Source organism: Macrosteles quadrilineatus, unplaced genomic scaffold (genome assembly GCF_028750875.1).
Source record: "Macrosteles quadrilineatus isolate MER2022 unplaced genomic scaffold, UCM_ALF_1.0 Scaffold_6__1_contigs__length_79288215, whole genome shotgun sequence".
Lineage (NCBI taxonomy): Eukaryota > Metazoa > Arthropoda > Insecta > Hemiptera > Cicadellidae > Macrosteles > Macrosteles quadrilineatus.
The window spans coordinates 74,536,007-74,551,939 of NW_026542599.1; the positions used below are offsets into that span (position 1 = coordinate 74,536,007).

The window sequence follows — 15,933 nt, forward strand, 5'->3', positions numbered from 1 at the left end:
TGGCAGACAGCAGCTAATTGAGATTCAACATGTAGAAATAAACACTCACCATAAAATACATTCCGAAATTGTCCCTATACGGTGAGGAGTACCACAGCAAAAAAGTACCACAGGGATCAGTTCTCGGACCAGTCCTGTTCCGCTGTCCCAGTCCTGTTCAATAAAAAAAAAAGAAAAAACTAGCTTTAAAAACTATCCACCAATTTTAGTTATTATTCTGACGCATGTACTGTTCTCAACGAACATGTCAATAAAGATTATTGTCTATTGTCTATTTTCTATCTCCATTAAAGCTCTACAGAAGGTAGCAGAAAGGGACATAGGTGTCAAAATAGGAACCAGGTTAAACATATTAGCTTTGCAGATGATGTTTTTGTAATTGCAGAAAAACGAGAGGATCTCAAGACTTTAACCTAACTATTTATGAGAGAAGCGGAAAAAGTAGGTTTAAAAACAAATGATTCCAAAAATAAGTACCTGCTCTTTGCGAGAAACCAGGGTATTACTGAAGAATCCATAGAAATTGAGCAACACACATTTTGATTAAGTCACCAGTTTTAAATCAATGAAATTTGCTGTCACATATGGGTATTGTTTCGGATGTGATATTTTAGAACATTCTACCTAAGCAATGTCCTCAATTATTAACTTCATATAGTAGTAGTATGTTTTTCTTAAGCCCGGGACTGAAAATGTGTTTATTACATGATCTGGTATGACAAGACCTCTTTGGACGTCCATGTCACGGTTTGCAAGCTTCTTGTATATTGTGTTATAACAATCCTCTCCGTGTATAGCTTCACAGGATTGCTCAAATTTGATGTCGCCTTCTTCAAACGTAATGTTCAAGTAGTACTTGCAAGGTGGCTTGGATGTTGGTAAGTAAAGTTTATGGGTGATGGTTTTTGTCGTGCCATCCCTATGGAAGTATTTCCAGAAGACCTGGTCTTGAAAAATGATGGGCGTATAGAAGGCTTTGGACTCATCTAAATCAAATGAATAACAGCCTCTCTGTTTGACGTTTAAACACTCTCCTTTTCCAAAAGGATGACATTTTTTGACATGTTTCAGCAGATTTTTAACAAATCCTTTCCAATCACAGTGTGCTACCAAGCATTGGGTGGGTAGGTATTCACAGTTATAGTCTTCTTTATGTTTGCCTTGTACCACAGCATTAGGGCAAAGTTTAGGTTCGCTTTCTATGATTTTAGCCAACAAGGTGTTCTGGTGAAACTTGAACAGCAAATTCTTTTTACACGTAAGACACGTTTGAGTCTCATTCTTGCTTGCGCACTCCCTACACTCCGCGTGGCCGTCGGTGCAGAGTACTAGATTTTTGTCCATCTTCACGTTACAACCTGGACATTTAAAAATTGTATGCAATCCAAACACCAGGCGTCCAAATTCATATTCCCACATTGATATCAATCCGGGATCAGTTAAGCAATCTGGGTCATTCAGGGTACAAGTGTGACCACTTGACAAAAAAAAATCACTAATTTGATCTATTGCTAGTGACAAAAATTTGTTTCCGGACATTTCAACAAACTCTCCACGACAAGTGGGGCACTTGTTCACATTCCGTCGGCAATTGCTGCAAGTCCCATGTCCGTTGACACACAACTTCAGGGAAACATCCATTTTGTTGAAACACACTGGGCACTCTAGAATTTCCCCAAACCGACGAATAAACGTTATGATCCAGTGCTTTATTTTCCCTGAATTGTAGGAGTCCTAAAAAAATAAAAATAAATGGTTACACTTTGGTTTAACACTTTTAGGTTACTGAATCATATGTTAACAATACAGTGACAACAGTGTTTTAACAAGACGTAAGATTAAGTTTACACTGAACATTTCACTGGGCACTCTAGAATTTCCCCAAACCGACAAATAAACGTTATGATCCGGTGCTTTACTTTTCCCTAATTTGTAGGAGCCCTAAAAAAATACAAATAAATGGTTAAACACTCTTTGGTTTAACACCTTTAGGGACAGAAAACGTACTACTATAACCCAGAATGCCAACCGCATGGTAAAAAGCATTAAGCGTTTTGAGAGAACTTTGCCTGTCAATCCGTAGGCAGCGCCACCAGCGTTGCTATGCTGAGTGCATGGCAACGCTGGTGGCGCTGCCTACGGATTGACAGGCAAAGCTCTCTCAAAACGCTTAATGCTTTTTACCATGCGGTTGGCATTCTGGGTTATAGTAGTACGTTTTCTGTGCTTTAGGTTACTGAATCATATGTTAACAATACAGAGACAACAGTGTTTTAACAAGGCGTAAGATTAAGTTTACACTGAACATTTCTCAGTAAAATGTTGAAAGTGTAAGAGTTTGTATTTCAACAGTATACAATTACTAGAGTAGACACTCAATGGATGCCACCATTACCTGTACAGCGCTGTTGCAGAGTGTTAACGGCCCGAGCTACGCCACCTCGGGCATGTCGGTAATGCAGTTTAGGGTTTATTAACACACTGTGTATTGCGTTTGTAGGTTGTAAAGCGTTGATTTTTGTTAATGAAATTTGTTTGTTTAATGGTTTAATAGTAGTTTTGTTGTTTTATAATGCATTTTTATTTTTAATACTAGGCCTAAATGATTTAAAGGTGCTCAGAGGCACTACCGACTGACTACCGCAAGCAAAGCGTCAGCGGCCCAAGCCACGTTGCCAAAGTTGGTAACAACTATAGACAGAGTATAGGTTCAAGTATAGAACGCGGTTGAAGTATTGATTTGAGAATACCTACTTATTTAAAACTCAAAGATTTGTGTAGTTGTTTTAATTCCTAATAACATAAGATAAATGTTGTTTAACCTTATTTAGTACATAAATCAAATCTGTAAAATACTGTACCCATTCAATCAGTGGTAGTTTCCAAAATGCAACATAAATGTAAACTTAAGACTTTCTGTGTATTATTTTATCAGTTTGTAGCAGGGTTTAAGCTGCAATAGCATTTTACTATACACAACTTAAAAATGCTACATTGTTTTTGCAGGCTATAGCAAATTTGCTATAAATAAAATTGAATATGTAATTTTCAAACATGTAATATCAATGGCAATTTTTTTTAATGTTTAAAGAATAATATTTCTGCTATAGTTGTCTGAGAGTTTGTAGCATTTTTGATAAAACAAATTCTATCCCAGCCTATACCTTAGTCTGTAGTCCTCATCTGAATTTTTCCCTTTGCACTGTGTTTGGGTCATGGCTTGATTTTAACATACGCTATGATTCTTTGTTTTGATTACATTTACGTCGTTATTGCATAACCATCATGGCAACCCATAAGGTCAATGTTAAAATTTACAAAATATGAGTTACTTTTAAATAATAATTGGCATTATCAAAAATTGAAATTGGTTTAGTCTAAACCTTCCAATCATTTGTTAAAACAACCTTGGTAAGTTTGGCTATAATATGTTCAGCCGTTATTGAGTGTAAGTGTTAGATTTGCATTTAAATATATCCCAAAGAGCTTCTCTTCGCTCCGCTCAATTAGGTTGTGATAACTTTTAAGGTTATTGTAGTGTCTAATAAATAAAATTATTCCATGATTATTAATAATTAGAAGTCCAAGACAAAACATTTGTACTGGCATTATATCTCATTGTTTTGGCAAATTTTCTTTATAGGAAGTAGCTATTACCGTAGGTGGCACGGTAAGACCTAGGTCCGCGACCGAATTACTTTTTCATTTTGATGTCCACAGAGGCCAAAAATACTATTCCTTTAAATTTTTATGTATATATATTGTATAGATTTATATAGAAATTTGTAATAGAAAAAATAAACCATAGTATCCTACCCTTTTTTTAAAATTATTTTTAATGACTAATGTCTTTTGACTCCTACGTCATGGGACTATGGGAGCAGGGGTTTTTGGGGTTTTTATGGGGTAAAAATGTAAAATTCCCACAGTACAGTATTCTTACGGAGAATAAGTAAACTGTTGTAGTTTCCTTGTTTATAATCAAACGTTGATAAAATTTTGAAAATGTACCAATTTATTTTTTTCTAAAGCCTTATTATAAAAATTTAACTATAACCTAAGATCACGTTAAACTAATGTTATTAAAATAGGATATTTTTATTGAGATATCTTAGAAATTTGCTTAGTCTTACTAAAAGACTTAATTAAACAATTGTCACATCGTTCAACAAGCTTTTGAATGCCTAAGTCGTAGAAATCGACCGCCTGGGAAGATGATCAGTTTTTAACTGCTTTTTTCATTTCATCATCTGTGTCGAAGCGCTTGCCACCAAGAAACTCCTTTAGGTAGCGGAAAAGGTGGAAATCAGAAAGTGAGAAAAGTGGAAAACAGGTGGAGATCTAAAATAGTGAATCGTCAATCTTTACGAATTTGTTGGTCAACCGCATTGACCAAATCTTCTGAAATCACTGATGGTCGGCCAGACCGTGATTCATCATGCACATTTTCCCTTCATTAAAAGCTCGCACCCACTTGCGCACTTTTCTTTACTGTCTCTCACTGAACCGTAAACTTCAGTAATCTGCCGATGAATTTCTGCCGCTTAAACGTTTCTTGCAGACAAAAACCGTATCACTGCCTTTACTTTACAATCGGCGGGCCGATCAATTGTCTTAAACGTTGTGAACTGACACTATAAACAGCACACAGCAACAATAACAACGCTAATGGCGGCACTTGACGCACAAGGCATGCCGGGAGTCGGCTCACATGCATGTTTTGTCCTTGATGCATACTTCCAACTAGTTACAGCAAATCGGACCTTACTTTTTGGATAACCCTCATACAATTGTTTAATTTATTTTCCATAAGAATAAGCCTAACATGGGACTGTTAAATTTACACCTTTTTGGAATCATCTCCGTAATTGTTATGCATACAACAACGCTTTAAATAGGCTACACCATTATTTCATTTTTTAACCTCTACAAAACAGTTTGGAAAGATATTGCAAAATTTTTTGTTTTTAAGATCAAAAATGGAAAAATCAATTTTTACTCCATAAACCCCCGTCTCCATGATAATGCTGGTTTGCAAACTCGTACAAATAAATGTACGTTTACACGTTTATAGCAAATTTCAACAAAATCGGATGATTTTTGCTCGAGTTATTGTGCTTACGGACAAACAGATGAATTTGAATGGATGTTGTTTTTGTTCTCTGGGGACCTCAAAACGAAAAAGTAAATTAAAAGTAAAAGTTAACCCGGGTCCAGGTCTTACCACGAGACCTAAGGTAATTTAGCTTATTCCCCAAATGGGAAATTTGTTAAACATGTTATTCTAGAAATGTTTTAATCTCACCTCACTTTCATTTGGTTCAATCAACGCGTTCTTGGATTCAACTCGTATCATCTGTGAAAAACAAAAAACAACAAAATCATCAAGAAAATCCATTAACACGCTACCTGAATAACAAAACACAAGTCTCTAAGATTCCTCCATTATTCATCATAAAATAATGTTTTTAAATGGAAATAAAAATGCCACGTCAAACGGTTCCAATCGTGAATATCCAAAATCCGCTGACATGGCGACTTTAGAGGTTTGAGAAATTGCAGTGTGCTGAGGTTCTTCCAAACGTCGAGCAGCAGTTCGTCGACACTCGACAAGATCGATCGACACTCCTGCTCAAGATGATCGACCTCTGTTCATTATTTTGCCCGGCCATAAGATCTTAAATTATTTCTCTCCCTTAATTCTTCGATGCAATACTTGGCCGAGGTTTTGAGACATTTGGTGAGATGTATGAGCTGGTTGAAACTGGCTCGGTTTTAGACGACGAATTTGAAATTTGTTTCCTGAGAATCGACTGTAACTTCTCTTCCTTTTGGATTATTTATATTCGCTTCGGAGGTCTTCCGCGTTTCATTCTTAATCTTGTAAATTAACCTTGAAAACATTTAACAGTTATAACTGTTAAATATGTACATATAAATATGTATACAAACCAAGCTGAATATAACTATTCTTTAAAATGTTTAGTCCAAACTAAGCTGTAGGCTACACATAAATCAAAATGATGACAGTAAAAATAATCTGTATCAGCTGTTTTTGTTAACTTCAGCTACAGAAAGGTATTGCCGATAAACATGGGCACTTTCAAGGGCTGTAGGACGGAAACTGGATTTTTCCCAGCCTCGCCACAACTCCAATCGATTTCTCGTGGCCAAATACCCCATACGGTACTTATTGAAGAAAAAAATAAAAAATGCTAGAACAAAAAAAGTTTGCCCGTACATGCACTTGTTTTAGATTAATTTATAGGGTTTGGACGAGGGATTCCAGAATTAAAGCAAATAGCCCATGAGCCTCAATTTGTTGATAACGTTCCATGGACTAAATTTCAACTACTAGGCCTACCTTAAGATTATTATTAACTTAAGTTATATACCATACACCATACATATACCGATACCAGGGATAACTTAAGTTAATCACAGGAGACGATCACAGTAGGGCCTAAGTATTGCCAAGAACGTAAGAAATGCTTAAGAGTGTTGTCTCGATCTTGTGTGACAATCGCAGTAAATTTAAGTTTTGCCAAGAACGCAAGATAGGCCTATACGAGTAACTTAGTTCTACGATTGTGAGAAATGATTAAAAAGTTTAAAGCTTATATGCTAGAGCTCTATTGAATAAAACCACTTTCTCAGTAGGCCTATGTCTTCGCAGGAAGGGGCCGTAGGGTCTAGGTTGAAGTCCTACACTGCCCCCCCCTTATTCTCCATGTACTACAATGCTTCCGGTGGAGGAAGACCCTGTGTCCTGAGCAATAGGAATTTCCTCACAGTGCTCGCCACTACGAGTCTCCCTTGCTCATTACACAAGTATATATCCGATACAACGTATTAAAGCTAAAAGCGCTCGGTCTTCCCATATGCATGTTTCCCTCTGTACCTTGCCTTCTTCTGTGTCCTAGTCCAATAGGGTAGGCCTACTAAAATATTAACATTAGTTACTATAATTAGTGTAGGTACCTAACTAAAATGCGGTTTTTTATGAACAAAAAGTAGACTATCAGCTGAAAAGTGGGAATCTTAAACAACTAAACTTAAGTTTAACTTTACTTACCATTTCGGGAGACCTTGTACAACTTAAGCAACTAAACTCAAGCTGTGAAATTTCCCTGCAGGTTTTGTAAAAACTGGGCTACACCACAATAACAAGAAGAACTTGTAAGTTAGTAAGCCTATAGGCCTAGGATAGATAATATTTTGAAATTGATTTATGGTAATCGGGGACATTCCCTAAATAAGCTAACTAATTGACTAAACACATGCCTAAGAACACCTTTAACTGATTCTTACACGCTAATTTGAGACATTAAGGTACTGTTAAGAAATTAACCTCGTAGCATGTGGGACTAAAAACAAGTGAAATGTATACAACAAGACAACACTCTCTTGCTTGATTCACAACGAGTCTCGAGTTTTTCGAGACGACAAGAGACGACTGTTTTGTTGACTAGGAAATGGGCTAGGATGAGGAAGAAGAACGGGTATATTCCAATATTCTGATTGGTTGGAAATTACGGAACACCATTGCCAACAACACAAACGTATTTCAAACTGAGTAGAATCATTCACTATAGAATACAACAAAACCAACGATGAAATGAAGTACCATAGATTATAGATAAATTATTCCCTCCTTTAATTTTGAAATCTATGGTACCACGCTTTGTAAAAAAAGTTATAGAAGAACCAGACAAAATTTCTCAGTTATAACCAAAGATCTAGCTAGTTAAAAATATCCTCGTTTCCACTTTAGATGGATTTACAAGTATTTCAAATCTATGACATAAACATTTTACTTGTACCATTAAAAACCAGAAAGTATAATGACAGATGACCCCATTATTGTTTGGGGCAATCAAAACCACGAAGATCCTTTGTGGCGCACTGTGATTGAACTTTTCTTCACCGTTGCTGTTGAGTTGGCCAAGACCAGAATGCTTCTTGTGACATTGTCGATGTAGAGGTTTGTTGAGGCCTGCAGAATATTGCGTACCCTTACAATGTTGACTCAGGCAGGGATAGAAGGCTTGATGTGACACAGCCGAGACCTGTGACACTCGGCTATGCCGACATCTTGCCTACTTCCGTCTGCACAGTAAAAAACAGTCCTGTAAAAGAGTTCTCATAACACTAGTTTATTTTGTTATGAAAAATAAACCCACAATTAGTAACAGGGTATCCGAGAGATTACAGTGTTCGCCTTCAAATCTGTAGGTCGCTTCGAATCCAAGCAAGGGAGATGTAGGACCCCCAGATATTATTGCCATTGGGCTACCAAATAATGACTCTGTCCAACAAAAGGTCGACGTTTAGAAGAAAATAAGACCAGTGTTTGGACCGTTTAGTTGAAAAATTTAAAAAATACACTTGTACAAATACATCTTTCTTGGAATAGATATCCTACAGTTGTACGTGTTCACTGACTGACTGTAATTTCTTTTAATGTTATATTTGAAAAGTTGTTATAAAAGAACAATATTATATTGCGTTTTAAAGTTACAACCCAATGCAAACAAACACACCATTTCACTGTAGGAACATTAGGACATTGAAATAACACACGAAAGAACTAGATTGAATTGTCAAATGCAAAAAATAAAACATGATTTTATCAGTTTTATCTTTTATTTATTTTATTTTTATCAGTAGGATGATGATATTTGAACTAAAATTGGTTATCACTTCATTATAACGAGTACGGATATGATACAACACACGCATTCATCTCTTCTTTCCTTCATAGACTAACCAACACAAATAGACTTCCCAATCCCATTGTAAATTTCTAAGCTCGTTTTCGTGTCTTGTTCATGTCCGCTGACACTGCTGGTGAGTAGTGTCGGCGTAATTTTGAAAACAAAACACGACCTCTACAGTGCACCGGACAGAACAAACGATAAAATTTTCTTCCATTGTTCCATAAAGGATTGGAAATGTACAATCTACTAAGGGAGTATGTTTTATCTATGGTTTGTACTGGGTCCAAGACAGCGAAGCTACTTTGTGGCTTCGGTGAATACCTGACATGATTTTGACGCGGGTGTGAAATGAATAAGCAACGACCGCGGCGGAAACATCGGACACATGCGCATGCTAAAACACTTACCAGCTCTACACTCTCTACTCTTCACTTACCACTTACCAGCTCTTAACATCATCATGAATAGCCAACTAACTTAGCCTAACACTTGCTCTAGAACTCTGCACCTGTCAGGTCTATAGATCCTAATACGCTCTCTTCACCGTATGTACTTGTACTACTCTTCATAAACGCCCATCTTCTTAGCTCTACGTGATGGTTGCTCGCAGGTAGCTCGCTAAGTTTAAATTAATGCCACACCTAAATAGCTATAAATTTTAATTAACTGTGCTCTGTAGACCTAAGGTTCTACACCGATTGTCGCGACCAATGAGTATGTTCAAACATTGTTATAGATTATCGCGGCTTTTACATTCAATAATCTGTTTAAGCGTTTTGAAACAACTAGTTTTTTTTAGAGGACTGTTTCCTCCTCCTAATACAACACACTATTTGCCGGTTTCCCTTTCTCTGAAGAAGATTCCTACGAGTGTCCATGCCGATTTACATCTACAAGATAGCTTTTTGAGGTTATGAAGTAATTGTTACACTGATATTCGTGTAATGAATCTGAAGCTGCACTTAATCAACTCTGTCATTAAATGAGCTAATCACTAGCCTAGTAGCCTATGTTGATTTTGAGTCAACATAGCCTTTTAAACCGCACAAGTTGTAGGTTCAGCCCTCACCAAATTCGGCCCCGGTTGTCAATATTGCGGCGGATATGGCAGTATAAACCCGGGACCAACTAAGGTGCGTCCGGTGCTTAGCATTTGGATGTGTCACACGTCTTGGCCGCGACTCCGGCATACTGATGGCGCCGGAAACTACCTGTAGACATTCTGGCACTCCGCAGGCGATAACCGACTACTGGAATGTCCAAAGGAGAATATCACGACGTAAATGAAGGAATAGACTTTTCGGATGAATAAAAAATATATCAGGAGTTTTTATCAGGAGTTTAAAAACAGGCTTCAACAATTGGTGGATAATATTTTTGAGGTAGTTCCATTGGGGTGGATAAGACGGAATTAAATCCTTTATTTCAACAGGAAAAATTAGGGACACATGCTCTTTCTTACTTTGAACCTGCATACACATATATTTAATCGCATGAATAAAAAATTAACTTCCAGTGATGTAGCCTACACGACGTGTTTTACTCAGTCATAAGAAAGACATTAGAATATGAGCTGAAGCAGGTTTCAATGACCACTCAAAAGTGAGAAAACTTATTAGTTTTTAATATTTCGGTCTAAATTAATGACAATACCTCAACTGTTAGGATATTGTTAGGCGTGAGATACGCATGTCAATGACACCAGAAAACTTACTGCAGGCTAGGAAAATTAGGCTAGCAAATATTTGTAGAGTTCTAGACATAAAATTAAATACATTTCATGTAACTTAAAAACTACGAAGATTTTTTACGATGATTACCTAATCAAAATTTAAGGTAGGTGAAGACGCCACCACCCTTGAACGTTAAAATCCCTGGTCTTGTTACAGTGTAACGTGAGTTTTTGTATATGCTATATATTCTGGTGTGAGAATCGACTCTGCCTGGGATTGATCTAGTGACCCTCAGATTGGAAGGCGAACTCTATAAATAAACACTTGAATATTTAATAACTTATTTCGGTGGTGTAACAATTAAGGAACTTTATTTCGGTGACGTAACAATTCTACATTGATTTTTAACAAATAAAGATGGAAGAAGTATAAAAAATAAAGTATAAAATACAATAAACAACCAAGATAACATATCAACAACTTTTCATAAAGGTAACGAGATATAATCATAAATAATAATAAACATTATGACATATTGAACTATTGAGCATGATAATAGAAGCTATCCTTGATAAAGCTATACGTATAGGAAATAATGGTACGCATTTGAGCATAACAAAAACCTTATTTAGAAATTACACGTTATTAAAAGCATACAATTACAATAAAAAAATAATATAAACAATAACAATCCTGAATACCATTAAAAAATCTAATCTGTTTACTAGTGAAATTTTGAATAAGAATTATATGAATAGAATAAGGTAATGAGTGCAGTGAATACACATACTTTCTATACATGCAAATAAAATAACAACTAAGAATAAATAATGTACCTACTTAAAAATAATACCCAAATTTTATACCAAGACTGGTAATTATCTTACAACCATGTTTCTTCTATGATACAACCTAAATCCCTATTACTTCGATGTAGGCTATATATATTTTATTTTAAATTTATTGAGTAGGCTATGCTCGTAAAATATTGAAAACACCAAACACTTTCAGATACAAAAATTTTGGTACAATAAAGGGTTATAAATCTGGATTACAAACCACAGAGATGTACGAACCTAGAAGTCTGCGTCTCTTAGAGAACCATTATTGTGGAACCGTTACTGTGATTTATTGTTGTAGGAACACACGTTTGTAACCATTTACAGTTCAACGACAATAGTCTTGAATGAAAGTCGTCCTAAAATAAGCAACTTAAAATCACATTTGAGTGAGTTTAATATGACAGAATTTCCTCATGGAGTGGAATAGCAATTTCTTTGAAGTTGAACGGTGTTTATATAAATGTACGATGTTTATTATAAAAATAGGCCTACTACTGTACTGTGTATTTTTATTAATTCTAAGCACAAACAAATTACAGCAAATTCTAAAACTCTATGTAAAACAACAACGGGTCAATGATGCAACCTTATAATATTTAAGTAAGTTGAAGCTCATGCACATTGGCACACTTCATTTTGCCAGCTATACTATACGCAAAATATTGCTAACTTAACAGGAATACATCAAAATTAAACCCGGTCTAATTAGTTTTGTACGAAATCCAAGCATCTATAAAGTGAATCTCTTTTCACTTTAACCATTGGTTGAACATTTATTTGTTGATCAAATAAATGTTGTCATATCTCATAACACGATGAAATAAATGTTTTTTCTCTCCCATAACACGATCCTGTTAGTTTAGTGTTTTAACCATTTTATATTTCTTGACTGAACATACATCCGATTTCTATGTCTTAAAAAAATTATAAAATGTCACAATAAATCTTGAAATATTTAAAGTTTCCACTTTCACCAACATGCATGAAATATTCGACTACCGCAAAAAAATCAACAACTTCCCATAAACAAGTTGTAATAAAATTTTTTCAAAAATTTACAACAGTTATTTGTTTTCCTTTTTAATCATAGATGAAGTATTTACAGTACTGCAGTAGTCTTTGTCAGCTGACGCAGAGATTAACCCTTCAATCAGCTGATGAGACTCGTAAAAGAACTCCGAAAACTTACCCATGAGGAACTCCTAACTCCAGCAGTGCCTGTCTTCGAGGGCCGTGAACAAATGAACTGTCTAGTGTCTACAGCCGACAGACTGTGTCATGAATACGGTAATACACCACTGCCTGATGGATCACGGCGACAAACTCATCATGCGACAGATTATACATGCGATAAACTCATCCTTCCCAGAGGCAGGCGTTACGTAACGGTGCCAGGGTGTAGCGTTAGGGTGAAAATCCTCAACACATTTATTAGGGTTGGACAGTTTTCCTCCTATTGCTACTAGCGTCTTCTTTCCGTAGAAAATATAACGTGATTCGCGTCTAAAATGTGTTGGGAAAAATACAAATCACTTTGAAAACATGATCACAGTTGAACATTTTAAAACCCGAAAATTTTTGACTATTTGAAATGAGAGAACGTTGAATAAGTTGACGTAGTTAGTAAACTAAAATATATAAATGGTAAGATTTTAAGCCCGTAACACCATAAAACAATAAAGGTATTTCACACGAACGAGTCACACGGTTAAAGGTACACTGTACTTTCTATTTAACTGCAATTTACAGCTTTGGGTGTGAACACATGCGTTTATTTTATGAGTTTTTAAATAAAAAAACTTTAATTTTCTTTTACATATTATTGATATTTTCTGAGGTTTAATGAGCATACATGTTCCTGAGAATACAAAATCAACAATTAACCCTTCTAAATATGAAATTTAAAATGAGTTCTTTTAAAGATCATGTTAACTGGGTTTAAAGATCGACTTCTCGGCAAGAAGCGGTGTTCGCGCGTACAGGTAGTTGAGGTCTCGGCCGCCAGGCGACAACACTACTAATTATGACTTGTTATGGGGTCTCTTTCACTTAGCTCTATTATCCTCTCGCGAGCCTCTCGTCAATTCTCCTCGGATACATTAGCGTCTATTTGCAGCTTCGGAAACTCGCTCTTCGACTACATCTCTAGTTACCGCAAAGCTTTTAGAATATCATCCTGCAAAGTCTTTTACAACTTCTAAACACTCGGAAACTCGCTCTACAACTACATATGTTCAAATAACACAAACACATTAAAAAAATCCCACGTCTATGCTACAAAACTTTTAGAAACACACTCTATAACCTCGCCTATTTACTGATTCAAAACACGAAAATCGCTCAACATCTGTTAACCGATTCAAATAATACATTTTTTTTTTAATAATCACGCGTCTATCTAAAGTAACAAAACTTTCAGAAACATGATCTAAATTAGTCTATTTGCCGATTCAAAACGCTCAGACCTGGTAGCCCTGCATACTTTACTTAATTTGCGATCAGCTGACATGCATTGTTGCTCTGTTTCCTACACGGTTCAATACTGTGTTTCAAGGAATTTATTGTGAATGAACGATTAGTTAATGTAATAAATAGCCCAGAAATATTATAGAAAACGTTTTTATACTGAACAAATTATAATACATTTTTTTAACACCAAACCAAAACATACAAAAGGTAAACAAGACAATTGTCAAAGATATAACTCAAAATGGTGTTTCCGCAAACTCACGGAGTAAGCATTTCAGACATGCGTTTTTTTACAGATCCGGAATCCGTACATTTTTTATAAGTCTATACTATAAATAGATATAAGTAGATTTATTTTATACCAGAAATAAATATTGAAGCGTAATTAGAAACCTTTTTAGCATGAAACCAATCATTTACTCATAATGTATTTAATTCTACAATATACATAGGCATACTCAAGCATGTTGAGTTTAATTCACAGTTAATTCACAGACAAAAACTTGCAGAGTCTAAAACTTGTAGTTGTGAATTTATCAGCTGACTAATACCTAGTTTGTTTTATGCTTACGTTTTGATGTTTATATTGCAATGTTGAATTATTATTGTAGAGGTCAATTTTTGTAGTTTTAAGTGGAGAAAAGAATGTTTGTTGTGTTGCTGTTGATATTTTCAAAGTATAAAAAAAATAAAATAATAATAAGTTGTAGAATAGCAACACACAGACAGTTTTATTTCCTTACAATCACACTGTTGTAGCTGATGTCACGCAATTTCAAAACTTCACACCACAGTACTATCGACATAATAAGAGCTAGACATTACAAAAATCAGAGTACAGTCCACCTATTCCTTTGCTAGCAAATTATATACAGTAGTGTGTTTAATCTATCTTTCACCTACATAAGAGAATATTCCCCTTGGTAGTCTGCGGTAATACTTAAACGAGTATATAGTAAGAGTCGTCGCATCGACTAATTGACTACCTAATTAAATATACATACTAGCAGAGTACCCGTCCTTCGTACGGGGTTGGCATATAAGTTTAAAATGCTTATTGCAGTTATACTCAAGCTTTGCGTTTGCTAAAAAGAAAGTTTGATAAAATTTGCTTCCTTAAATTGACGGTATACTATTGTATTACACATTTGCCATAGCCATAATGTTCTACCACTTCACCTAAGCAATAAAGAAAAATAAATTATTAAACATTCACAAAAAATCACAAATTATTCATGACATTAAAAACATAAACATAACTGTAAACAATCCTACTTTGACAGTCCTCATTGTGAATCACAGTTTTTTGTTGCTGCTTAGTTCAAATTAGCTGTTTACATAAATGCAAAAAAAGTAGTGCTGTACCCTGGTTGGTAAATCGTATAACTTTTTAATGCTTTTGTATACCATAGAACCAACTATTTTAGTTGAAACAGCTGACTAAATTCTTTAACTCCCTTTAAAATATGAATACTAATAAGATTAACATGGGGAACTACAAAGCCACTGGGGCGGAGCCCGAAAGGGATTTTGAGATAAGAATATGCCTATATGTTAATCGGGAATGTGAGCTATCATCATGCCAAATATCAGCCCAATCCTTACAGTGGTTTATGCGTGATTGAACTTCAAACAAACAAACACACAAACTTTCACATTTATAATATTAGTAAGATATAAATATATAAATGTATATACCATACATACAGGGTCAGTTTTAAATGAGTCCCCCCCTACTTTTTTCTATATTTCTTAAGATATCAATCAACTATGGACCACGACAGATCATTGTAGAGTACTTCATTTTGACTGGGGTATAAAGTTTTGGCCGCCATCTTGGATACAAAGTTGTTTTCAAATGTAAAGGTAAGGTTGTGACCCATCATTTCAAACTAATATTTTTCGCTGTGTACAATGCCTTATTCCGTTTTTCAAAATATTGATCCGTTGAAAAGTTATAGCGAATTTTTAAAATAAATTTTTTAACCAGTTTGTTTATAACCTAATGTTAAAATATACCCCTGGTCTCAATAAATTGCTAGGAAAAAAAGAAATCTACCACTAAACATTTTTGGGTCCTTTTTTCTTCTTTTTTACGAATTGGACATTTTCAGCCGCCATATTGGATACAAAAAATATTTTTGAATGTAAAGGTGGGGTTGTGGCCCATCGTTGCAAACCAGATTTTTACGCTTAATACGATGCTGCAATCTGTTTTTTAAAATCTTA

The 15,933-nt window shown here is 35.3% G+C and overlaps 1 protein-coding gene across 1 annotated transcript; it reads right to left on the reverse strand.

The window, feature by feature from the left end:
* Positions 1-229: 229 nt before the first annotated feature.
* On the reverse strand, positions 230-7,166 carry LOC128997095 (uncharacterized). Its single transcript, XM_054422672.1, has 3 exons — positions 7,076-7,166; positions 5,306-5,356; positions 230-1,734 (listed from the first exon to the last, which is right to left on the reverse strand). The coding sequence occupies exons 1-3, from the start codon at positions 7,076-7,078 to the stop codon at positions 625-627; spliced, it is 1,164 nt and encodes a 387-aa protein (XP_054278647.1). The 5' UTR covers positions 7,079-7,166; the 3' UTR covers positions 230-624.
* Positions 7,167-15,933: the final 8,767 nt, after the last annotated feature.